Here is a 24,845-nt window from a genome sequence, read left to right as displayed (position 1 = left end):
TACCTATGTATCCGTACACAACTACCTAGGTACTATTCATCGAAGGTCAGGTACCTACCTATCTTGAATCACCGCGCCTGCTTCAAAGTGCAATTGTCGCAATTGTCGCAGTTGTGCAGTTGTGCAGTTGTTGCAGTTATACAGTGCTGCGTCGCAGTAACTGCCTCCTGCCCGTGGTTGACCTCACGCGTTTCTGCCTGCCGCGCAAACAACTCAAAGGCACCCACAACCAAGCTTGACCCTTCTACCTTCTCCCTTCTCCCTTTTCCTTCTCCCTTTCCCTCACAAAGCATCCACCCCAAGATCCAAGATCCAAGAGCGCGCCCTCAGACATTCCTGGGCTGTCTAAATCGCAGGCCAAGGGTTGTTCATCTGCTACGTTACTTCTGTTCGAACCTGCGCCCTTCCCATACCCTCGTCTCTCCTCTCCTCCATCAGCATGTCGAATGCAACATATCGGTTTGGTAAGCGAACCCTCCTATCTTAAGCCAACACTCCTTTCTCAAGCCAACCCCCCTTTCTTAAGCAACCCTCCTTTCTCAAGCCAACCCTCCTTCTTCCGAGGTGGGCTGAAGATCACTCTTGCCTTGCCGTCTCTGAACTGCATATGCCCCTTCGCCCGATCGACTGTCCGTCCTTGGCGCTATCCCTAGCTACTGACAGTCAGTGAGCATATCTGATGTGCTTCTTCTGCCAATTACCCAGCCCCACGCGTTCTAACGGGCTTGCAGAACTAGCCAAGACGGCCCGGTCAGGCTGCCAGAATTCAGCATGCAAGGCCGCAGGTCTCAAGATCGAGAAGAATGAGCTGAGATTTGGTACCCTGGTGGAAATCCAGGAACACTTCACGTGGAAGTGGAAGCATTGGTAATCCCCCAAACCCCTAAACCCCGTCTCGAAGTGCTCCCCAATCCCAAACCCCCCTCCCCCAAATCCCCTCTCAAACTGTTTCCACCCGTTTACATTCAGCTAGGGGCTGCGTGACACCCGCTCAAATCAAAAACATCCAAGACCAAGTCGGTCCACTGGAAGATCTTGATCTTGACCAGGATCTCCCCGCGATTCTGGATGGTTATGATGAACTTCCACCAGAAGCATGTGAGAAAATCAAGTTTGCAATACTGCACGGTCACGTTGCAGATGAGGACTGGAAGGGGGTGAGCAAACTTCAACAGGCTGGATCCTATTCAAATCTCATAATGCCATAGGATCCAGAAAAGAATCGGCCCGGTCGAAAGGGCATCAACAAACGCACTCCGAAGAGCAAAAAGAAAAAGGAGGTCGAAGAAGGAGACGGAGCTGCCGCAATTGGTGAGGAAACGCCAACCAAGCCAAAGGTGAAGAAGAGCCGCGCCAAGATAGTCAAGGCAGAACCCGAGGATGACGAAGATGATCTGGCTCTTTCGCCGCCACCGAAAAAGAAAGCGACGGGCCGCAAGGTGAAGACCGAGGATGATGAAGACGATCTCGCCTCGCTCCCGCCTGCGAAGAAGTCTAGAGGCCGGAAGCGGAAGACCGCCGACGATGACGAACAAGAAGCGGAGGACACGAAACCGAAGACGAAGCGGGCGCCCCGAGCAAAGAAGGTCAAGACGGAAGAGCAGGACCCAGCTATCGATTCAGACCAGCCCTTGAACGAAGGCAAGGCCAGAGCCCGCGGCAAGAAAGCGAAGAAACCAGAAGACAGCGATGGCGATTTAGACGAAGACCCGGTCCCCCCCGCCGAGTCTGAAGCCAAGGGAAAAAAGACAAGAGCAAAGAAAGTGAAGCGGGAAAGCTTAGACGAAGACGATGCACCCTTGGTGTCGAAACCTAAAGCTGTCAAGGCGAAGAAAGCAAAGAAGGTCAAGGCAGAGCCCCAGGAAGATGCCGATGATGCGATTGAGCCGTCTGCTGCAGACGTTAGTGACCAGGACGTGGCAGAACCAGTGTTAAAGCCCAAGAAGAGAGCGGCAAAGGCAGGCTCGGGCAAGGCCGCAGCGAAGAGAAAGGCCAGCTGAGCAGTGTCGACTTGCGATGATAGGATTGGTTTTTCTTTGTTCAACGAACCTTTGTGCCAGGTGAGGGTGAGGGCTTGGGCTCGAGAGACACAGAGTCGAGAAGTGGTGTGTTCCTGACTGTGGACGCCACCCATGTCACGCCATACCATCATCGGAAGTTGAAGCTTGTGGTTTGCGGGAAACAATGGAATGGAGATTGCCAGTGGCTGAAAGAAAAAAGTATCAAGAACGGGCATTCAAGTTGACGGTTGATGGTTGCCCGCAGGCATGCCTATGAGCCCCCTGTATTAGTATTATTAGTGAGCGAGGTTTTACTACTTGTCAATTAGAGTCTCGATGGATATAATCACCGGCATCAATAGACGATGACTGGCGAAGATGGGTTCAACGTACGCGATCTAGGCCATTGAGTGGACGCCTTTTGCATTCCTACCTTACGGAAACATCACCAGCCTGTTCTAATCAGACAGTCCTCCCAGTCCGGCCTCCTTATAGTATCCCCATACTATATACAGGGTAAGGCATTTTTACCCCTGTCCAAGCCAGATTATGCATCCCCGTGCCCCCGTGCCCCATGAGAACATCGCACGCCTTATATATCCCAAACAGAATGTACAGTACATATCGAGTCGCGGCCAACCAGCCCTTTTGGTTAGAACTCTCGACTATCGCCGATGTCGCAAATGTCAAATACCCCAGTCTCCGGGATCGCATGGTGCGCGAGGGCTTTCCTCAACAGTTTGGGCGGCTCTAGCACATCCTCCTCCGTCAGGACCCACGTACCCCAGTGCATGCCCAGGGCTTTTTTGCACTTGGTATCTCGGAAGATCTCCACGGCGTCGCGCGGGTCGGCGTGCATCGGGCTCATGATCCAGCGAGGCATGTACGCGCCAATGGGAATCAGTCCCAGGTCAAACGGACCGCGGAGGCGACCAATGTCTGCGAAAGCAGGGCAGCGAGGAAGTGAGGCATATTCCTCGGCCCAGTCGTCTTTACCCTCGGCTTCCCTGGGGGTGGTGCGGTAGCCCGTGTCGCCAGCAAAGTAGACCGACTTGCCTCCCGAAGAGATGGACCACGAGGCCCAGAGGGTTTTTGCGCGGTCGTGGATGCTTCGCGCCGAGATATGTTGACAAGGGAGACAGGAGATGCGAGCGGTGATGGAGTCTGCGGAAGGCTTGGTCTTGGACTCGAGGCTGTCCACGGCGGTGACGGTGGTCGGTCCCGATGTTTCGTCCTTCCCTCCAGTGGTGGAAGGAGCCAGTGTGACGTCGACTTCGTCCCACCAATCTAACTCGGTGCATTTCTCAATCCCACAGGCTGCGAACCACTTCTTGTTCCCCAGAGGCACGAAGAAGTGGCAGCCCGGGTTACGTTTGACAATCTCCATTATGGTCGGGTGTGAGAGGTGGTCATAGTGGTTATGGGAGATGACAACAACGTCAATGATAGGAATGTCCTTGATCTGGCAGGGCATCTCGGTGTATCTCTTGGGGCCTAGCCAGGAGAAGGGCGAACAGCGGTCGGTGAAGACAGGATCAAAGAGGACTCGAAGCCCAGAGGGAAACTCGACGTAGTAGCAGGCATGACCTAGCCATGTCGCTCGGAGGGAGGCGCCCGCGGTCCGCTCCGACAAGAACACAGGAGCGTGTACTGGCACTGTTGGAGGCGTCGTGTCTGGGGAATTTGCCTTGCCGCTGATTCTCCTGGCTATGAGGCCTGAGATTATGGTGAAGGCGGAATGCATCTGCCATGACGGCCAAGGGTTTTCAAACCCACCACTCCTTGCATGCCACGCTTTTGCTTTGGTGATCTCATCTTCAGGCCTTGTACCCGCGACGGACGGGACCGCCACGGTGGCAGCGTAGAGGGTCGCAGCCATGGAGGCTGTTGACATAGTTCGGAAGGGAGGCTGGTATGGAGGCTGCGCTCCGAAGGCGGCTCGTTTGCTGAACAATTGGCGGAGGAAGGAGCGCATGAGGAAAGGGAAGAGGAAGAACCGGGGGAAGTGGACGAAGAACGCTCCACGGTATCCTTATATCCTGATTAAGATTGTACTATGCCGTAAAGTGCCTTCGCCTCGAATTCCTGCTGCCTGCTGCCTGGAGATTTCATGGTGCAGTCAATAGTAGCAATTAATTCGTTGACGCGACCATTTTCAGGCCCGACGCATTGGCCGCTTAACTCCGCGGTTTCCACGAAAGGCTGACGGGCCGGAGGAAAATCTTACCGCCGCCGGTCGAAATCTACAGAGTCGAGAGTTGCAGTAATCTAGATTTTAGTGACATACCATCCATCACTCGCGCCACGCCAACTCTTGCAGCCTGCGGATCAGATGCTACCGGGAACGGACTGGCAAAGGGGATGCAGAGCGACAATGGAGTGGTCACGGTCGCCTCGAACTCAGCTCCTACACCTCTGAATGCACCAGCTGCGCCGCCCAAGGCAGAGCTGCTGCGTCAGTTTGCAGGCGCAGGCTCCGCGTCTGATGGCGGTCTGGTCGCGCAGTTGACAAGTAACCCTTTCTTCACAGCGGTAAGCAGCTTCCGCCGCGTCCTGCTAGGTACGCCCTGGTTCTGACGATACAAGGGCTTTGGCCTTGCGGGCTTAGGTGCGCTCGCGGCTTTCGCCCAACGAGGACTTCGGCATGGAGCGGCCCTTCTCCGCCGACGCCTGCTCGTCGACGTCGAGATCAACGTCCGAGACGATTCCTACCCTTGGTTTCTATACTGGATGACACTACATGAGCGAGGAAGGCTGATCACAAATGGCTCCACACAACTTGCCGGCGGTTCATCAGCGTCCAGAACTGGAACTGGCGTCCTAGAGTCTGTTCTTCAGCGGCTGACGCCAGGCATGCGCCATCTTGCCATCGAGACCGAGAAGCGAGAACTGCCCAACGGAGCGATTCACACCGATTTCGTCCTGATCCCCGGCCCCGGCAGGCATGTCATCCGATACAAGAAAGCATGGATAGTGGTGAACCGGCAGAGGGAATCGAAACAGTTCTCCATGGATGGGAAACCGTGGGAAACAGTCACACTGACGACGCTTTATTCGCACCGTCACGTCTTCGAGTCGCTGTTCAAAGAGGCGCATGACATTGCCACCCAATCCGTCGAGGGCAAGACGGTGATATACACTGCATGGGGCACGAAGTGGGACAAGTTTGGACACCCTCGAAGCAAGCGGCCCCTCGAGTCTGTCATCCTGGATGAAGGCGTCAAAGAGAAAATCGTGGGGGATGTGCAAGACTTTCTCTCCTCGTCGAAATGGTACTATGAGCGAGGTATACCCTATCGCAGAGGCTATCTGCTGTATGGACCGCCTGGCACGGGCAAATCGTCCTTTATCCAGGCCTTGGCAGGCCACCTGAACTACGATATTGCCATGCTCAATCTCAGCGAACGAGGTCTCACCGATGATCGATTGAACCACCTCTTGACCGTGATACCTCAGCGGACCCTGGTTCTCTTGGAAGATGTCGATGCCGCCTTCGCCAACCGCCGACAAGTGGAAGCTGACGGGTATCAAGGGGCCAACGTGACCTTTTCAGGCCTTCTCAACGCTTTGGACGGTGTGGGCAGTGCCGAGGAGCGAATCATCTTTCTGACTACCAATCATGTGGATCGACTGGACGAAGCACTTGTCCGGCCGGGCAGAGTCGACATGACTGTTCATCTGGGCCCGGCTACCACGTACCAGATTGCGCAGCTTTGGGATCGCTTCTACGGCGACGTAGATCCCGAGGGTGAAATCAAGCGGGAGTTTCTGTCCAAGCTGGTGGAGATTGGAGCTCTCCCTCATGCTTCGGCCAGGACTAGCCAAACCAGCATGGCCGCTTTACAGGGATTGTTCCTGTTCAACAAAGAGAGCCCTCGGGGAGCGGTTGACATGGCATGGCAGTTGGCCCCTGGGGAATTACCCAGCGCGCTCACGCCGACGCAGGAGAGCACCACTCAGTCAAGCTGACACTTGTCGTTCGGCCGGCGGATGGATGTCTCTGCTCGAATGTCCTGTCACTGGACGAATATTACATCTCGGCATACATGGTTAGAACAAGGCGACATTACTGCGCCGTAAGAAGGGTCTGGTCAAAGCGACGATTGTATATATAATATGGCACTCGCCTGTACTAGTACAAAAGCATCTGCTGGCCTCTGTTGGCGTGACAATATCCCTCACAGCATACTTTCCTTGGAGGGCATCTCACGCCGTGAACGGGGTTGGGGTTGGGGACATGTTCGTCGTCACCGACTAATATTAATACAGTGCTGTGCTGGATATTTATAAGACAGCCACGCTAATCTTCCTGAATCTCCTAGACCCATTCGAAATATTGTCCCCAGATACGTGTCGACCGTGTCAAAGAAAATTCAACAGTAATCGGGGGGTGGTTGGGCATGGGCAAAAATCCTTCAAAGACCACTAGTGGCTGCCACGGACTCTTCCTCCCTCACTCCGCAGTGTCGACAGGCGTCGCTCAACTCGATACCAATCCCAGTCAGTCTCGACTATAGCAGACCCATGGCATTGTCTGCGAGCACAATTACTGGAGAAATCTTGCCCAGGTCTCATCCAATCCCATAGATCAGCCAGCCAGCAAGATGGCAGATGTTCTCCACACACCGTGTTAGTCGTCGGTTGACTTCTGGCACTCGACCGGCATGCATCTCCATCTAACAAAAGCCTCTGGTCATGGATAGTTATGTTTGGCTGTCAAACGGCGAGTCTCATCAGTGGCCTAGATCCCTCACGAGAGCTCACCCCCTTATGTGGGGGAGGGGGTTCTGCCGTATGCTCACGGCGGATCAGCAGATGGGGAAAGCGGTCCTGCTCAGTACGGCTCGGCTAACATCAACTCCCCAACTGGAAGTATGTTATGTTGCTGGGCCTCGAACAGTCGGCTCTATAAGACTTGGGATCATCTGCAGGAGTTTTAGTGCTTTGGAAACACTTGCTGACGAGTCTTGCCCGAGGGTTCAAGCTGTCACGCCAACATGGCCATCCTCATCCTCTGGCAACAATTGGCTGAGAACTATGCCTTCTGGTTGGCTCTTACAGTTCTGGCTGTCGTCCCAACATACGTCTTGTACAACTTTGTGCCCAATACCTTCAAAGTGAGTCGTTCCCGCCCCTTGCTTGAACGACACGACACCATGCTCATAAATCTAGGACCCGCGGCGACGACACCTGCCTCCTGGGCCCAAGGGCCTCCCTCTGGTCGGTAACTTGTTTGATCTGGCCGACTCGGAGCTTGTGAGAGGCAAAGCTCGCAAGTGGCACCAACAATACGGAGACATCTTCTACACCAAGATTGGTGGTACCGACTATATCTGGCTGTCCTCTCCCAAGGTCGTCCGGGACCTGATGGACAAGAAGTCCGGCATTTACTCATCCCGCTCCCCGGCGCCATTTGCACAGGATGTGGCGAGCGGTGGGAGGCGCCAGTTATTCATGCAATATGGGCCGGAATGGAGACAACTACGCAAAGCAAGCCATTCTCTGCTCAACTCGACCACGGCCACCAAATACCAACCCATCCAAGACTTTGAATCCAAGCAACTCATGATCGACCTGATTGAATCTCCGGAGAGGTTCTATGAGCACAATCGGCGGTACTCATCATCGGTGATCATGCTGGTGACCTACGGCTACCGGTTACCGACATGGCAGCATCCGTTGGTGAAGAAGATTTACGACATCCTGGACAACCTCACGGAAATGACTGCGCCCGGTGCTCACGCCGTGGACAGCTTTCCGTCCCTGGCAGCATGGCCACAGTTTCTCCTTGGAAACTGGCGCACCTCGGCCGAACGAGTGTTTGAACATGACAGCAAGGTCTACTTGGAACTGTGGGACGAACTCAAGACCAAGGTGGACAAGGGCGTGGCGGCCGAATGCTTTGTGAAGGACTTTTATCTCAACAATCCGCAAAAGTTTGGCATCGACGACCTTCTCGCAGCATACACCTGCGGTGGGCTGGTCGAAGCGGGCTCTGAAACGACGGCGACCACGCTGAACAATTTTGTGCTCGCGATGCTGCTGTACCCCGAGGCGGCGGCGAAAGCCCAGGCAGAGATTGACCACGTTGTGGGTAGTGACCGTCTGCCAACATGGGAGGATGAGAAAGATCTAGCCTACGTGAGGGCTCTGGTCAAGGAGGTCTTGCGCTGGAGACCGGTGAACAAGTTTGGCATGCCGCACTGCACGTCGGAAGACGACTGGTATGAAGGCTATTTCATCCCGAAGGGGTCAGTCGTCATCTTGAACTGGTGGTAGGTGTTTCCTGCTGTCTTTTTCCCGCTGTCTCGGAGCCCGAGGACTAGGACTGACGAGCTTGACAGGGCCATCCACTTTGATCCCAAACTGTATTCGCACGCCGACGAATTCGACCCCAGCCGCTACCTCAACAAACCGCTCCCGGCGGCGGATTACATCAATGCCAACGATCCCTACGAACGCGACCATTTCACCTACGGGGCTGGAAGGCGGGTTTGTCCTGGAGTGCATGTGGCCGAACGGTCGCTTTACATCAACATTGTGCGCACTCTCTGGGGGTTCAACATCAGCAAAGCGGTTGGCACGGATGGTGGGATCATCGAGCCAGAGACCGAAATGGTCCGGGGGTTCTTAAGCGTGCCCAAGCCATTCACGGCCGACATCACGATTCGATCGGCCAAGCACGCAGCAGTGATGCGGAAAGCTTTTGACCAGTCGCAGGAGGAGGGGATTGTGTTTCGGTGAGCTTGCAGTGGCGGCAACCGTAATTGGTTATTGGCAGTGATAAGTCTGCGATTCCTCTGGAATAGTAGCCTGCCAGATCTAGACCGTCCTCCTACCACGCGAGACGGAAGGGATTGTGTCTAGTTGAGCTCGCAGAATGAAGGATTGTGTTTCGTTGAGCAGGAGAGGCAGGGTGCGTGTCAGTACGGAGTACACTGGTGGTGTCTACAGATGAAGATACCGAATACCGCATGTATTTGGCCAATCCAAATCCATTTGAAACCCACTGTGCACCTCGCACTTTGCACCTCTCGTGCCTTGACCAAATAGCACTGACCCTGACCCTGACATCTCTTCATGCGTACCATGGCATGGGAGGGGTAGGCCTACGATCTTCGATCCTCAAGCTACTGCTACTGTACCAAGACGAACACGACCACGGCTAAGGGGCTTAGGAGGCCATCCTGAGGCCTGGTAAAGCGTACTGTAAGCCTAAGCCACTAAAGGGGGAATGTGGAGGCGGGGCACAGGCACAGGCATAGGCAATCAAGTGGGCGAACTGGACCTGGGGAAACGAAGCTCGCCCGCCCGCCCAACTCGACCAGATTGAAGCGTCACTTACTGCAAGATGGGACGGTAGAATCCAAAACCAAAACCAAATCCAAATGCGACCTCGAATCAAATTTCGAGCCTGAGATTGAGCCTGAGCCTGATATAAACCAGGAGACAGACGGGCCGGAGAATCATTGCAACAGACGAGCCGGACAATCGTTGCGACAACTCTTCCCCGAACGAGACGACCGCATGAGAAAGCCAATACAAAACCAATGCAAATAGAAATGGCTGCAATGGCTGTAACGGCTCCGGCCTCGGCCTCGCATCGACCTCTCCCCCCGACCACAGCGACCGTTTCCGTGCAGTTACTCGACGGAGGCAGTTTCATGGCCGACACGTCGAAGCTGCATGCCAACGTGCCGAATGAACGGATGCGTCTGTATAATTGGGCGTTTCTGGTGCGGCATCCCGACACGAAGCAGAACTTGCTGTGGGATATGGGCATGTCTGGGGTATGTTGAAATCACGCATTCCTAGGCCTGTCTTGTGTCTTTTGTCTTGTGTCTTGTGTCCTGTCTTGTGTCCTGTCTTGTGTCCTGTCTTGTGTCCTGTCTTGTGTTTTGTCTTGTGTCTTGTGTCCTGTCTGGTGTCCTGTGTTGTGTCCTGTCTTGACACCTACTACTATACTACATACCCAGTGCTCAGGCCAGCCGCCTACTACTCTACTACATATACCCAGTCCTAAGACCAGCCAGGCTAATGCCACAGGCTCACCTCATAGAAGCCAGAAGACTACACTCCCTTTGTGACACAGGGCCTGTGGGAGGACCTGGAAATGGCAGGGCCGCGAAGGTCTCTTGTCCAGCAGATACGGGAAGAGGCGCAGCTCGAGCCGGACGATGTCGATACGGTTGTTTTAAGGTAAGAAGACTGAATGTGCGAGATCTGAGTGAGGTGTGGTTACTGTTACTGTTCTTGGTACTGGTATCTGTCTATGTCTATGTCACTTGGATACGTTCCTGGTGTATGTCTGTTACTTCCACGCGTTACTGGTATATGTCTATGTTACCTGGATGCGTTACTGTTTACTGTTACTGCTATTGTTACTTGCATACCGAGATCTGTATCTTGTTCCTTGCTGCCACTTGGATGTGTTCCTGGTATATGTCTGTGTTACCTGGATGCATTGCTGTTACTGTTACTGTTACTGTTACTGTTTACTGTTATTGTTACTTGCATACCGGAATCTTGTATCTTGTTCCTTGTCTGGATGCGTTCCTGCTATATATCTGTTACTTGCATACCCAGATCTGGTATCTTGTTCCTTGCTGCCCTGGTGTGCCATGTAGACCCAGATCCAGCTCTCGGTCCTTGCTTTCCAGATTCCAGATCTCGTTCTGTTCCAATCTCTGTTCTGTTCCAATCTCTGCTCTGTCCAACCTCTATCTGTTCTAGCTAACCTAACCACAGCCATGCTCACTTTGATCACTGTCGACCCATATCGACCGAGTTCCCACGGGCAACTGCTCTATTTGGGCCGGGAACCCAAGAATGCTGCATGCCCGGCCACCTACAAGACCCGAGCAGTCAATGGGACGGACGATACTTTGACCCGCACCAGTCGACGGAGCGATGGGCCGAACTGCAAGGTCCATGGGTGCCGTTTGGCCCGTTTGACCAGGCCATCGACTATTTCCAAGACGGCAGCTTTTGGATCATCCGCGCTCCTGGACATATGCCCGGCAACTTGTGTGCAGCTGCGCGCGTCCATGGCGGTCACTGGATCGTGCTGGGCAGCGACTGTTGTCATTCGAGGTAAGAAGACGGGGGAAATGAGAACAGAACCAAGAACAGAACCAAGAACAGAACCAAGAACAGAACCAAGAACAGAACCAAGAACAGAACCAAGAACAGAACCAAGAGCCATGAACAGAGAATATGTAGTGTAGTGTGGTGTGGTTCAGTGTGGTGCAGTGTTTCTTGTCCTTGTTGTGCTGCAGTAACCATACCCAAGAATTCCGCTGACCTGACCTGCCGCGACGTGGCATACAGGGAAATCTACAAGGGAATACACGACTTTGGCTATTTTGCCTTACCTGATGGGCGCGCAGCTTGCCTCCATGCCGACGTACAGGCCGCCCGGGACACCATCGAGCGCATCACCATCATGGAAACCGTGCATGGAGCACACATCGCCTTCGCCCATGACGCCAGTTGGATGGTGGCCGCCGAAGATCCTGTGCTCATGTCGCTCCTGGGAGAACGTCTGCAGGCGGCAGCGCGCGAAAGAATTCCTTTCGGGGAGGTGGCATAATCTCGGCTTGGGGAGGATGAGGAGGAGGAGAAGAAGAAGGAAAACGACGACAACGAGATCGAGGAGGAGGGTTTAGGGGCCGGTGTCGTGGACGAGGGACGGCGAGGCGTCTCCCTGCTGAACGTGTACTATGTACTGTATCCCCACGGGGAGGGAGAGGGAGAGAAGAGGGGAGGGACCGGTGGGGTGGGATCCTTTAGTCCTTTCCCTTTCCCCACTACAAGACATCCATCCTTGTATGTACGGCCCATCCATACCTGTACTACTGTACGACGCATACCGGGTGCCAGTGCCAGTGCCAGTGCGGAGTTGCTTCTGATTTCCTAATTTGGCAGCAATGTTGGAGATGAGGAGCGGATCGATGTTGGGGTTGGGGTAGACTGGTCCTTGCCCGCCGGTATCTGGGATGATCTGGATCTGGCTGGAAGGTTGCAATATATGTATTACATATTGCTTTTAAACGCGGCGAGGCAGGGTGGCAGTACGCAGTAGAGTACTGGGTACTGCAACAAGCGACGTCCGCCATCGCCATCGCCATCGCCATCGCCGTCGAGATCTGCTGCTCAACAATAACCAATAACTACCTTAGCACCGCAGTGAGCAGGAACCGAACCCTCTTCTTCGGCGCAGAATGGCCAGCCACCGACCGCTACAGGTCGGAGTCATTGGCCCAGCAGGCTTCGGGGGCTCGTATCTGTGTCTCGAGTTGATCAACCGTGGACACACGGTGATTGGGATCTCACGGAGGCCCGAGACGCTGGGCCAACATCCCTCCTACGTTCCGCGTCCGGCAGATGTCAACTCATTGACCATCCCGGAGCTCGCCCAACACTTCCAAGGGCTGGATGCCCTGGTGAATGAGTACGGGCCGCACTCGGCGGGTCATGAGGCTTTGCAATACAGTACGTGAGATGAGACGCTGGGGCCTGATTCCTGATTATTGAGTCTGTTTTGTTATCTGTTTTCCTCCTATCTTCCTGATTCCTGACCCTGATTCCTGATTCTTGATTCCCAACTCTATTCCGTTTTTGTTTTCTTCCTGCTTCGAACCGCAAACTAAGTCGAGGCCGTCCCAAGTGCCCTACCTCGAGGTGACGCGCAAGATCGTGCTCGCGGCCCGCCTCGCCAAAGTCGGGTACTTTGTCATGGTCGGCGGCTGTGGGAGCCTGTACATGCCAAACAGCGGCCATCAGTCGGTACTGGAGAACAAGGACTGGTGGATTGCTTATCGGCGCGGCATCGCAGACAGTGAGGCGCACACCGCATACATGGAAGAGCGGCTGGGACCCATGGGGTCGGGGTTGAGGACGTACCGCAACGCACGACGGGCGGAACGAGAGAACCAAAAGCAGCACCAGAACCAGAACCAGGCCACCGCGGAGGAGACTCGGCGCGTCATCGACGAGTACGAGGAATACGTGCGCAGAAACGACAAGGCCCTGGTATTCATCACCGCCTGCCGCACCAGTTTCATGTTCTTTGACGGTAACACCTCGTTCCGCTGGACCTTTGTCTCGCCCAGCGCCCTGTACAGGCCTGGCCGGCGGACGGGGAACTACGGCGTCAGATTCGACTACTTGCCGCTCAAGGGCGACGAGGACGATCCGACCAATCTGGACGGTCGTCTCCACGGCATCTCAGCTGCCGATCTGGCCGTGGCGATTGCGGACGAGATAGAATCTCCGACCAAGGAAGGCCGCCACTGGAGTGCGTATGGGGACTTGTCTGACGATACCCCGACTCCTAGTTATGTGAAGCTGGAGCAGAGGCCGGAGCAGAAGCTGTAGCAGGTGCAGGTGCAGGTGCAGGTGCAGATACAGATGCAGATGTAGGAGGAAGGAGCAGAAGCTGGAGTATTGTACAGTAACCGTCAATGCGTGACTTCAATGCCCTATATTCAATCCTGTACATATGTACTCCGTGGTCGGTCTGTGATTGACACGGACCCCCTTTTTCACATCAAAGCGAAGGCCACCCCAGGTAAGATAAAAAAACAAAGAGACCATTTCTGCGGCCTGTACCATCTCAGTAGGGATAAGAATGTATACCCCACCTGGAGACACGCCGCACGAGTACAGGCACGACTTCGGGACTTCTAACTCACTTACTGTAGGCTGATGACAGTCTGTACCAGTGCCAGTGCAGTGTTTAAAGACGACAGACAGTCCTTCATTCGTTCATTCAGTACTGCTCTTGCTTCGCCTCACCTCACATCCCTTCTGACTTCTGGAGCGGACTCAACTCGAGTCGACTCGACACTCATCCCTTCTGTTTCTGCTTGCTGGCGATTGACATTGACGGGCCGATTGAGTACTGTCAACCTCATAACATGGCACTGGTCGCGCTGGTCATTGCACCTTTATTCCTGTGCGCATGCGTGCTCCTGGTCTATCGCTCCTGGTCCGGGTCTGGGACGGTCAAGACACCGACACCGCTTGGCCACGGCCTGCGACGGGTGCCCGGCCCGCCCGGCCTGCCTGTCATCGGTAACACTCTGCAACTCAAGCCGCAGCCGCAGCGGCAGTTGCAGGCCTGGGCGAGCCAGTACGGCGAACTGTTCCAGATCCAGCTGGGGTGGTATAACTGGGTGTTTGTCAACTCGCCCGCCGCAGTCAAGGACATCTTCGACAAACAGTCGGCCGTCACCTCGGGCCGCGTGCCCATGCCGGTCGGCTCCGACCTGATCTCGGGCGGTAAACGTTTTCTGCTGATGAGCTATACTCCGGAGTGGCGCAAGCTCCGCGCCATTGTGCACAAGCTGCTGACCCCCAAGTCGTCCGAGCAGTTTCGCCCCAGTCAGGAGTTCGAGGCCAAGCAGTTGATCCGGGATATATGGGATGACAACCGGCGCGGCGACCATGAGAGCTTTTACATGCATATTCGTCGCTATACGACCTCGGTGGTCATGACTTCGACCTATGGAAGACGCATTCCGCAATGGGTATGTCTTGCACAAAAATGAATTCCCATAAGGCCCCCTTACCCCCATTTCTGTTGATAGATTCCAATGTCGGCGACTAATATAGTCGACATACAGAACTGTGAGGACGTTCGAGAAGTTTACGGCTTGATGAAGGAGTTTTCCGACGCCACTGCCCCAGGAGTCTTCATTGCAGACACGCTGCCGCCGCTGGCCGACGTGGTGCCGCAGCCGCTGCAGTGGTGGCGACGACAGGCGCTCCAATACTACAACCGCCAGGCCCGCATCTGGATGAAGTACTGGACCATCTTGCAGGAGCAAATCCGCCAGGGCGTGGCGCCGGACTGCTTTGTGCGACAGTGGTCGGAAGGCGACTACAAGAAGCAAGGCATCAGCGAGATCCAAGCCGCCTTTGTAGCGGGGAGTAAGTATTTCGCATTCTCGTCCATATTCTTTTCTTCCTCCATTCCCATTCCCTGGATGTGCCTCTCAGCATACGCATATCTACGTCCAGGTACGTACAATATGATGTTTTGACTGATTGTCCTATAGCCATGATCGAAGCCGGCTCCGAGACCACCAGCTCGGCCCTGAACAGCGCGGTGCTCTACCTCGCCGCGTATCCCGAAGTGCAAGCTCGCGCACACGCCGAGTTCAGCCGCACGATCGGCGACCATCGGTCCCCGACGTTCGACGACGAGCCCTCCCTGCCCTACATCCGGGCGATGGTCAAGGAAATCCTGCGCCTGCGGCCCGTGACCAACATCGGCACGCCGCACTTCACCACCGCAGACGTCGTGTACAAGGACTACCTGATCCCCAAGGGCACCGTCGTCGCCGTCAACCAGTATGCGCTGCACTACGACCCGCGGCGCTACGACCGACCCGACGACTTCATCCCCGACCGCTACCTCCACCACCCGCTGAAAGCCGGTGCCTATGCCGCCCACCCGGATCCGTTGCAGCGCGACCATTTCGGCTTTGGGGCCGGCCGCCGCATCTGTCCCGGCATGCACCTGGCCGAGAACAGCTTGTTCATCACGCTGGCCAAGATCCTGTGGGCCTTCCATGTCAAACCGTGTCTCAGGCCCGACGGCGGCGAGGAGGTGCTGGACGTCTCGGATGACGCGTATGAGAACGGCGCCAATACCCTTCCCAAACCCTTCAGAGTGCGCTTTGTGCCGCGGAACAAGGTCGTCGAAGCCACCCTTGTCCGGGAATGGAGCCAGGCTGAGGCTGAGGGCTACTATTTGGGGAATGTCAAGGTCAAGGATGACGCCCACACTCAAGGTCAAAGATGACACTGGGCGTGAAGTGAAGCCTTGGCTGAGAGTGAGATGAAGCCTTGGCTGAGAGAGAGGTGAAGCCTCACCCTAAGCCCTCGCAGTGAGCAAGGCCCTGGCAGGTACTGTATCTATCCGTATATACAATATCAATCTCAATCTCAGACTCAGTCAAACTTAGGCACATTCTCAACCTTGTTCTTTAACCAGAAGGCTGGTTGAGGCCCTATAGGCACACCTATGTAGTCTGGGCTCCCCCCATACCCCTTTGATAGCGAACATGGAACATTTCAACCTTTGACAGATACTAGTCTGCGATGACTTGAAACCAGCTATCTACAGCTTATCTAATATCACGTACATACAATACAACAATCAATTGGATAGGTGAGGGCATGTTATGGCGTATCTGTCACGGAAAATAGAACATTGGATTTACTGTAGTCAGACTAGGGCTACCCCTAGACCATACAGTATTTCAGTCTCTTTGATAGAGAATCCTTCCCTCGCATGGTCTTCTATCTTCCACTGATTCATGTACAGGAGGACACTGTTTCTCGAGTCGACCTCTCACCATAGCATAGTGTTGGTATTGCGAGGTGTGTTGGTATTGCGAGGTGTGTTGGTATTGCGAGGTGTGTTGGTATTGCGAGGTGTGTTGGTATTGCGAGGTGTGTTGGTATTGCGAGATGGGCTGCTATATAACGTGTTATTATTATCATTGTCGTTGTCATTGTCGTTGTCATTGTCCTGCGTGCTACCACCCAAGCCCAAGTGCTGAAGTTCATTCATCCTGCACCTCTGCTCTGACGCCCGCCCACCTTCCAGACACTCGAGCCATGAAGTCTTGCGTCTTTCGAGACAACAGGCTGAATCGAACAGCCGACTGAAGCAGCAAAAAATCTCGCGCAGTGGAGTTAACCTCGCCTCATAGTCGGTAAGAACCGTTAGTGTCGTAGGCTGGGTTTTGTAGTTATGGGTTTCTAGCCCCACAAGCGAAGAGCGAGCGGAACTATATCCATGCAATGCAGAGCACAAGCTCAGACGTGAAGATGGGGCTGCCATCATCAGGTCAGAGCCTATATGTACATTTGCAATTGTTGGTGAGAAATCGGCGCCTTTGATCTATATTGTGCAGGGCAGCCTTGTGGGTGAGGCAGTATGTAGGGATGCTTCACTTCACTTCACTTCATTGGCCAAACCCACGAGGCTGCTTCACTTCACTTTTTGGTATGCTTCACTTCACTTCATTGGCCAACCCCACGAGGCTGTTTCACTAGCACGTCTAGCCACTGGCGAATGCACCTCCGGGGTGGACGGACTTGGCTGAATAGGATCGCTCCGACATAGCAGCAGGTTGGCGATAATCAAATTGTCTATCAGACCTTCCGCGGTCTTGATGTCCTTCGCTTTCCTCACGACTAGAATAAGCAGCTCGACTACAGCCGCTAGTAATTACAATTATAAACCTTAGGCACGAGCACGAGCACGACGACCCTACTGATCCGACTAGCATTAGAGGCGAACTTCAATAAAAGAGACGCAGCCTGTACTAAATAGAGAAGCTCTTTAGCATCACCAAGCCCGTGTTCGACACGATTTCGACCATCAATCACCTCACCCAAGTGGGCTGCACCGGAGGCGGTCCAGTCTACCCTATTCGATCGAGGGTCCTGAAGACGTACGTACGTGCCTTTGCTGATGCGAGCACACGCTACTACGAGCACACGCTACTATGTACTGCCAGGGCATAGGGACGTCGTCACGGCGTGTGTTCTTCATCTCAAGCTCCAGCAGAGCAGTTCATCAAGTTGAAAGATGGCTCAAATTCGCCAGGTTCGATACAAGTCACCCTAGAAACCACGAGGACTCGCAGTTTACAGTTTACTTTGGGGAGTTGAATGGCAGTTCGGATGACTATGACTGCTGAGATTCCATTCACTGATAGATAGCCCTACCGGCCGACCTGACCTACCCAGGTACAGGTATATCGTGTACATACGTATGTAGTAATCCTCTACCGCAAACCCCACTGGCACTGGCAGGACCTGTGGTTGTGGTGGGTGGGGTGGGCAGAACGGTACTGTATGTATGTATGTGGGGTAATCGATCAATCAATCGTTGTATGGAGTTTGGAGTATGGAGTATGCGGGAGGAGAGGGAACCGATGGCAAGGCCAAAGGGGGAGGGGAAGGGGATTTTCCATGTCCTGTACTTTGTACTGTACTGTACCTACCTACCTTACCTACTGTACTTTACAGTATGTACCTACTTGACATACTTGACATACCGGTCCCATCCCGATCCCCATCCCCAAGCCCAAGCCCAAACCCATGCCAGGTAATGCTCCGACCTCTGACCCCAAATCGCACTCCATATTTACCCCCGAATTCTGGTTGTGGCCGTACCTGTACTTTTACGTACGTCTCTGGTAGGGCTACTGGGTACTGTAGGTCCCAACCTCGCTTCAACTCGGATGGACTCAGGACAGTAAGCAACCCTTCCTTCTACGACTGAGTTGAAGTACGTTACTCTACTCCGTACTCTACTCCACTCTACAGTATATGCGACTGAATTGACGTATGTTACTCTGCTCTATTCTACTTTACAGCATAGTACAGTATTGTGTTGTATACATTTCCGCTGCCCACTTGGGTCAACTGTCCAGACCGCGTCCAAGCTACAGACAATACATATCTCTCATTCTTTCTCGACGACGACTGGAAAATCAACTGGCAGACCCATTTCTGTCGGGAGACGTGTAAATAGTATACTGCCAGGAAGTCGGTCATCTGGTCAGACTCAAACTCACGCTGTCGGTGGTTCGAGATGGGTGAAAATTATGCCTTTATTGGTGAGTTCTATTGGAATCTATTTTATATTTCTATACCGTATACTTTACTATCACGTTCCTACGCTTTGATGTTGAGTCAAGCTCGTACTCTTACTGTTGGGTCCTCCTCCTACTGTAAAGTTCCTCCTACTGTCAAATCCCTACCCTTGCTGTTAAGTCACTATTCTTGCTGTTGAGTCACTCCTCTTACTGTCAATTCCCTACACTTGCTGTTGGTGCCTCCTACTGTCAAATCCCTACCCTTGCTGTACTTTACATACACACACTTCTGTATTCAGCCATACCGACTGACACCATTGGTGCTCTGCAGGCCTGGGAGCCATGGGATATGCGATGGCGGCAAATATCCGGCGGAACATGGCCCCGTCTGCAACCCTGTTCGTGTACGACGTGTACCGGCCGTCGTGTGAGCGCTTCGTGGCCGAGTTCGGCACGGCCAGAGACTGCAAGGTCAAGATGGTCGATTCGCCCAAGGAAGCAGCCTCGCACGCGCAGGTGATTGTATCGATCATTCCTACCGCCGCAAATGTGAGAGAGGTATATCTGGACGAGACCAACGGGGTGCTCGCAGCCCCGCGGCTAGAGTCCCGCTTGATCCTCGAGTGCAGCACTATAGATGCAGCCACAGCGCGGGATGTGGGTGGCCGTCTCGCAGCAGAAGGCGCCGGCACCTATGTCGACACGCCTGTTTCGGTAAGCGGATTAAGACCCTAGTGGGCTGACCCAAGCAGAAGGGGTTTCAAAACCTCAAGGCAACACTCAGGCAACACTCAGGGAAAAAGCTGCTGTACCAAGATACTGATTCATGTCTCACTGTAGGGAGGCGTGCCGGCCGCCGAAGCAGGCACGCTGTCGTTCCTCATCGGACACGCAAAGCCCGAAAACCAAGAACAGGACCAGAACCAAGACCAGCACCAGCACCAGAACCAAAACCTCCAGCCAAGCCACACTCCTCCAGCACGACGGATCGAAGCGACGGTGTCGATGATGGGGGCTCCAAACAAGATCTTCTGGTGCGGCAAGCTTGGGGCCGGGCTGGCGTGCAAGATCAGCAACAACTACATCTCGTGCACGGTGCTGCTGGTGGTGGCCGAAGCCATGGCCATTGGCGTCAAGTCCGGCGTCGACCCCAAGTTGCTGTACGAAGTCATCCACCATTCCACGGGCCAGACGTTCATGGGCGACCATGTCAGCCCCGTGCCAGGGGTGGTGGCACACGCGCCCAGCAGCAACGGCTGGCGGCTGGGCTTCAAGACTCAGATGATGACCAAGGACATCGGCCTCGGCATCGAGGTAGCCAAGGAGCTCGGCATCGAACCCAACATGGCCAATGCCGCGCTGGACGTGTGGAAGGCCGCCGCGCAGGATTCGAGGTGTATTGATAGGGACGGGTCGTCCGTGTGGCTTCGCATTGTCGAGGACCATGAGTAGAGTGGTCAGTAGTCACAGGCAGACATTACCATACCAGGTACCTTACTTTATACTATGATGACATACTCAGTATCAGGGTGATTGTTCTCTCGTTCTCTCGGTGTCGGCAGCGTGAGTCTCTGTATTCACTGTACCCCTAACCCTAACCCTAACCCTATCCACTTTGGGCGACAAAGGGAGCCGCCCTAGGGTCACCTCTTCTAAGCTAGTATAGTTTAAGCTTGTTGATTATCCCTTTTCAGGTTAGTTGAATAATCTTAGCAACTTAGCCTAGCACGTGATATCAATTCTTGGCACCGGCGGTGCAACACTGGCACATCTCCGATCACCAAGCACAACGCTCTTGATATCTCCTCCTGTTGCATCTTGGTCAGGATGATATCTTCTCGATTCTCCTGTCTCCCACGCGAAGGTGCAAGGCTCGTGCTCATCTAAAAAGTTCTCTCTCCACCCTATACGACATGACGCCTGTACCCCATACCGGCTACTTACGGTACGTGAGATACATGATACATACACACTGATAAGCTGTGACATCGACTTCGACGGTAGAGGAATATTGCCGGCCTGTCATGGGCCATATCCCGCCCCCGTCAGTGGTTGGACCTGTATCTGTTCCTCGGGGACCAGGATCAGGATCAGGATCGGAGCATGCGCGGCCAAGAAGACCATGTGATCGCTGCCACAAGGTCAAAGAGAAGTGTCGTTGGCCCGCTGCTGGGGATGGGGATGTGAATGTGTGCGCGAGATGCTCCCGATTGAAATTCCACTGTCAGTCCAATCGGCCTGTGTCTAAGGTGGGTAGGAAGGCCAGGCTCGCCAGTGGAAACCGACTATCACTGCGCCGAAGCGAAGGTGAAGGTGGCCCGGAGCCATTATTCAACCGAAGGGACGGGGACCGCTTAATACACGAGTATGAGTCTCCGGATTCCTCATCCTCATCCTCACCCTCTGGAGATGAAAGTCTTACCAGGTCTACGTCCTCACTCGGCGGCCACGAGGATCTCGTCATGTGTCGGTCTCGGTATGGCGAGAAAAAGCAGTATCAGCTGTCAAGCGACATTCCGCGAGCCATCGGTCTTTTCCCAGACATGAGCGGCTTGGAAATGCAGCTTTTGGAAACCATACTACACAAGCAGATCGACGTGGACAAGTATCTCGTCGGACCTAGTTTCCGCGAGCAGCATCAACAGGCGTTTGTCAATCACTTGAGGGCGGGCATTGGCATGCCACTTGTCAAAGATGCCTTCATCGCCTGCACCTCGCTGCTGGCGGGAAATCCGGAGATGCGACAACTCGCCACCGCACAACATGTCGGCCATAGACGAGCCGCCACTGCCATCGCTGCTCTGCGCCACTTGGAGATTCCCTACGTCAGCTCCCAGTCCCAGTCTCAGTCCCTGTCTCATTCCCAGTCCCATGATCTATCAACGGTCCTGATCCTCGGGGCTGCCATTGTGACCTTTGCCCTGCACCATTCTGGAGGCGAGGCATCACTTTGCCCATACATTCTGGGCCTGGTCAAGCCTTTCCATGACCAGGATCCGTTGTTCATGCAACGTCTGGGCTCGGATGGAGTTGCTTTCCTCATCTGCCTGCTGGGCACCGAAACCATCGTTTGTCTGCTCCGATGCCAAGTGCCTACGATCAGGCTCAGGCTCAGCCCGCGACCGACCGACTTTAGTCCGCGTCCAGGTGCTGGTGCTGGTGCTGGTGCTGGTGCTGGTGCTGATGCTGGTCCAGGTCCGCTGGTGGAGGGGGAGGTGGAGGTGGAGGTAGATCGATTCATCGGCATCGCTGCTCCTCTCTTGACTCATTTCTACGATATCTGCGCGTTGGCACAGCGGATGCACCACGCTCGCTGCAGATGGAAAGGGAACAGCATTCAAGATGCCAGGAGCTGTCGACGAGGGAACATGACTCAAGATGCAAGTATTCACAATACTCTCGACACCATCAACCGCACCCTTGAGCAATGGCAGCCCAACGTCCCCGACGACTTCCTCCAAGGCCGCTTCACCACCACCGAGACGGTCCTGATATTAGCCCAGGCCAAGGTACTGCGCCTCGCCGCTCTCCTGATGACGCATCGACTATCCTGGGCCTATGGCTCTGAGGACGCCAAGGCCGCCGCCATGTCCCGCGGCGTTCGGGACGAGCTGGACATCATGCTGCGCGTGACGGGTCGCTCGGTGCCCTTCGTCGACCTGGCTTACTTGGTCGCGTGCTTCGAGATCACTGATCCTGCGGAACGGCGGGCCGCCGTGGCTAAATTGCCTTTGGTCGTGGATTTCTCCCCTCGCGCCTGCCGGGAGATGGAGACTGCGCTGGTCTCGTTCTGGGCGGCTAGAGATGATGAGGCCGGGCCTTCGATCTACTGGGATGATATTGGGTCTCGCATTCTCGCGGGAGGGCGTCAGCCTTGACCCTTTGACCCTTGACAACGCCTTGACAACGCCATGACCACTGACCATTGACCCTTCACCCCGCCTTGACCATACATAACATGGGGGATACGACCATGTTCTATCACCATTATTCCGACTAAACAAACAAGAAACCCAAGGCCCACTGGCACCCGTGCATATATGCCGGTATATATCTGGCTTGGACTTTATTCTCTACGCTCCTGCGCGCTCACTTGTTTTTAACATGACATGAAACCGGCGAGAACAACCTTGGAAGCACCATTGATGTTCGAAGCCGTCCTTGGCTGCTCACAGCTCACATAACGAATGCTATGTCACTCGTGGTGACTGTAAAGAAATCTTCTTTAGGAACGACAAATATGCTACCACAATCCCTCGCTCATTGAACCCGATGTGTTGGTTGTCGACTTGCCATCGCCCTATATGTCTTTGCTGTCGCGATTCTCGCCTTTTTACCCCACACGAGCAGTGGTATAGGGAGCAGCAGGAGCGCAAAAGAGAGAACGGCGACCAAGATATGCATATTCTGCAGTCCCATCCCCGCGATCCACGGAGTCAGTGTGAAGAGGACGACCACAGAGAAGGCATTGCGCGTGAATACGACTCCGACCAACGAGTTGCCGACAACCTAGCATTCACGATATAGTTAGCCAAGGATTCCATAAATCAAGTACAGGTATTCTCGGCTCCCCGCGGGAACCGACCTGACTCGCCCCGGGCGAGCTTGCCGCAAACCACTCACATCTTGGTAGCAGTCCATCGCATACGAAAGAGCGATGTCGCCGGCGGTAACCAAGCCAAAGCCAAACACGCCATAACCCACGGCGAGCATGGGCCAAGATACACCCTGGAGACGACAAAAGGTCAGTTGGGCTAGCCCGTACACACACTGTAGGAGGTAGAAAAGGTAATGGCAGTCACGCACGTAATTCAAACCCAAGCCAAACATCAGAATTCCTGCTGGAGTGATCAAGGCGGACGGCAGGGCCAGCCAAAGACGCATTTCGGGCTCGTAGATACCACCGTTGCGCTTGGACAACCACACGATCGACTTGTCATTCAACCAGCCACCGACCAGAGTGCCGGGAATGGTGCCGATAAAGGGAGCCAGATTCATCAGACCAACGCCGGCAGCGGAGAAGTTGTAGGGAGGATAGAAAAGATATGTAGCTTGGACCGAGGTCATGATGGCGAACCATGCGAGGAGACTGCCGTAGGTGAGTGCGGTATAGGTAATTGCCGGGAAGGTGAAGAGGAGGACGAGTGGTTGGGAGAAGTGGTGAAGGATCGAGCCATCCGTCTTGGTGATCAGAACAAGGCGCTCGCGGTATGTCTTCATCCTGATGGTAGAGTCTATTTCCCGGTCGGCCCGAGTCCTCTCGACCGGCTCGATCGACTCAGCTTGCTGCTTGATATCACGGGCGTCCGGGTGCAAGCCAGGCTCTTTTGGCGCACTGGTTGACTGTGCCAGCCGATTGTTATGAGCGGTCACGGCGGTGCTGTCCTGACCGACAAAGACGCCCACGTACTTGGTCTCCTCGAAGAAGAAGATGATGAGGAGCAGATTGACGGAGAAGAAGATAACGCACCACCAAAACATCCACCGCCATCCTTGGCTGTCGACGATGTAGCCTGACGCGACGGGGCCGAGGAAGGCGCCGGCGAGGGTGGCGAACCAATACCAAGCGTTCATCGAGGCATGCTGGTGGACGAAGAAAAGGTCGGCAATGGTGATTTGCACGATGGTCTCGCTGATGGCGCCGCCGAGCCCGGAAATCAGATTGCTGCCGATGAGATCGCCTATGGTCTGCGTCTTTGCGAACCAGATGCACGATGCCAGCTGGAGCGCCGTGCTGAACAAGTAGAGTGAGCGGCGACCATATTTGTGGACGAGGGGCACGAAGAAGACGCAGCCCACGCCCAGTCCGGCGTAGTTGGTGGCTGCGGCGGCGTTCAACAGGTCGACGGTGAAGCCCAACTCGTCCATGTACGCCTCCCAGGCCGTGAATCCAATGTCGAGCTGGACGAATGTCATCAGCACATAGAAGCAGACCAGGCCGAAATTGACCGCCTTGCGCCACGACGCCCAGTTCAAAGGGTCGTTTGGATCCGCACTCGGAATGGGATGCAGGATGACTTGGTCCTTGGAGCGCCGCACTGGAGAACAAGCCCTCAGTCAGCACCGATTAATGTATAGAGAGAGGTCGGTCTGCATCCTTACAATCTTCCAGCCTCACTGTCCCGGGGGCCCAAAACGAAGCATCTCCATCACGGTCGGGAATTGGCGCCTGCATTGTAGGGCAATCTCGAGTGTTGCAGCCGTTATCCGTATAGCG

The 24,845-nt window shown here is 54.6% G+C and overlaps 10 protein-coding genes across 10 annotated transcripts; 8 read left to right on the top strand and 2 right to left on the bottom strand.

The window, feature by feature from the left end:
- Positions 1–679: 679 nt before the first annotated feature.
- Positions 680–2,000, top strand: A1O3_03739 (uncharacterized protein; the record flags this gene model as incomplete). The annotated part of the gene is made up of 3 exons (XM_007733874.1): positions 680–867; positions 974–1,157; positions 1,209–2,000. The coding sequence occupies 3 exons, from the start codon at positions 680–682 to the stop codon at positions 1,998–2,000; spliced, it is 1,164 nt and encodes a 387-aa protein (XP_007732064.1).
- Positions 2,001–2,652: 652 nt separating this feature from the next.
- Positions 2,653–3,894, bottom strand: A1O3_03738 (uncharacterized protein; the record flags this gene model as incomplete). The annotated part of the gene is made up of 1 exon (XM_007733873.1): positions 2,653–3,894. One exon carries the CDS (start codon positions 3,892–3,894, stop codon positions 2,653–2,655), a length of 1,242 nt encoding a protein of 413 aa, XP_007732063.1.
- Positions 3,895–4,361: 467 nt separating this feature from the next.
- On the top strand, positions 4,362–5,969 carry A1O3_03737 (mitochondrial chaperone BCS1; the record flags this gene model as incomplete). The annotated part of the gene is made up of 2 exons (XM_007733872.1): positions 4,362–4,532; positions 4,587–5,969. 2 exons carry the CDS (start codon positions 4,362–4,364, stop codon positions 5,967–5,969), a joined length of 1,554 nt encoding a protein of 517 aa, XP_007732062.1.
- A 1,028-nt stretch (positions 5,970–6,997) lies between these two features.
- A1O3_03736 (uncharacterized protein) lies at positions 6,998–8,744 on the top strand (the record flags this gene model as incomplete). The annotated part of the gene is made up of 3 exons (XM_007733871.1): positions 6,998–7,117; positions 7,173–8,275; positions 8,345–8,744. The coding sequence occupies 3 exons, from the start codon at positions 6,998–7,000 to the stop codon at positions 8,742–8,744; spliced, it is 1,623 nt and encodes a 540-aa protein (XP_007732061.1).
- A 2,092-nt stretch (positions 8,745–10,836) lies between these two features.
- On the top strand, positions 10,837–11,592 carry A1O3_03735 (uncharacterized protein; the record flags this gene model as incomplete). The annotated part of the gene is made up of 2 exons (XM_007733870.1): positions 10,837–11,093; positions 11,331–11,592. 2 exons carry the CDS (start codon positions 10,837–10,839, stop codon positions 11,590–11,592), a joined length of 519 nt encoding a protein of 172 aa, XP_007732060.1.
- A 631-nt stretch (positions 11,593–12,223) lies between these two features.
- Positions 12,224–13,379, top strand: A1O3_03734 (uncharacterized protein; the record flags this gene model as incomplete). Its single annotated transcript, XM_007733869.1, has 2 exons — positions 12,224–12,494; positions 12,670–13,379. The coding sequence occupies 2 exons, from the start codon at positions 12,224–12,226 to the stop codon at positions 13,377–13,379; spliced, it is 981 nt and encodes a 326-aa protein (XP_007732059.1).
- A 542-nt stretch (positions 13,380–13,921) lies between these two features.
- Positions 13,922–15,813, top strand: A1O3_03733 (uncharacterized protein; the record flags this gene model as incomplete). The annotated part of the gene is made up of 3 exons (XM_007733868.1): positions 13,922–14,533; positions 14,630–14,936; positions 15,065–15,813. 3 exons carry the CDS (start codon positions 13,922–13,924, stop codon positions 15,811–15,813), a joined length of 1,668 nt encoding a protein of 555 aa, XP_007732058.1.
- Positions 15,814–18,970: 3,157 nt separating this feature from the next.
- Positions 18,971–20,080, top strand: A1O3_03732 (uncharacterized protein; the record flags this gene model as incomplete). Its single annotated transcript, XM_007733867.1, has 2 exons — positions 18,971–19,342; positions 19,469–20,080. 2 exons carry the CDS (start codon positions 18,971–18,973, stop codon positions 20,078–20,080), a joined length of 984 nt encoding a protein of 327 aa, XP_007732057.1.
- A 1,010-nt stretch (positions 20,081–21,090) lies between these two features.
- A1O3_03731 (uncharacterized protein) lies at positions 21,091–22,506 on the top strand (the record flags this gene model as incomplete). Its single annotated transcript, XM_007733866.1, has 1 exon — positions 21,091–22,506. One exon carries the CDS (start codon positions 21,091–21,093, stop codon positions 22,504–22,506), a length of 1,416 nt encoding a protein of 471 aa, XP_007732056.1.
- A 382-nt stretch (positions 22,507–22,888) lies between these two features.
- Positions 22,889–24,803, bottom strand: A1O3_03730 (uncharacterized protein; the record flags this gene model as incomplete). Its single annotated transcript, XM_007733865.1, has 4 exons — positions 22,889–23,137; positions 23,252–23,356; positions 23,435–24,666; positions 24,731–24,803. The coding sequence occupies 4 exons, from the start codon at positions 24,801–24,803 to the stop codon at positions 22,889–22,891; spliced, it is 1,659 nt and encodes a 552-aa protein (XP_007732055.1).
- Positions 24,804–24,845: the final 42 nt, after the last annotated feature.

This window comes from Capronia epimyces (assembly GCF_000585565.1).
Source record: "Capronia epimyces CBS 606.96 chromosome Unknown aczIQ-supercont1.3, whole genome shotgun sequence".
Taxonomy (NCBI): domain Eukaryota; kingdom Fungi; phylum Ascomycota; class Eurotiomycetes; order Chaetothyriales; family Herpotrichiellaceae; genus Capronia; species Capronia epimyces.
This window is presented reverse-complemented; position numbering and strand designations above follow the sequence as displayed.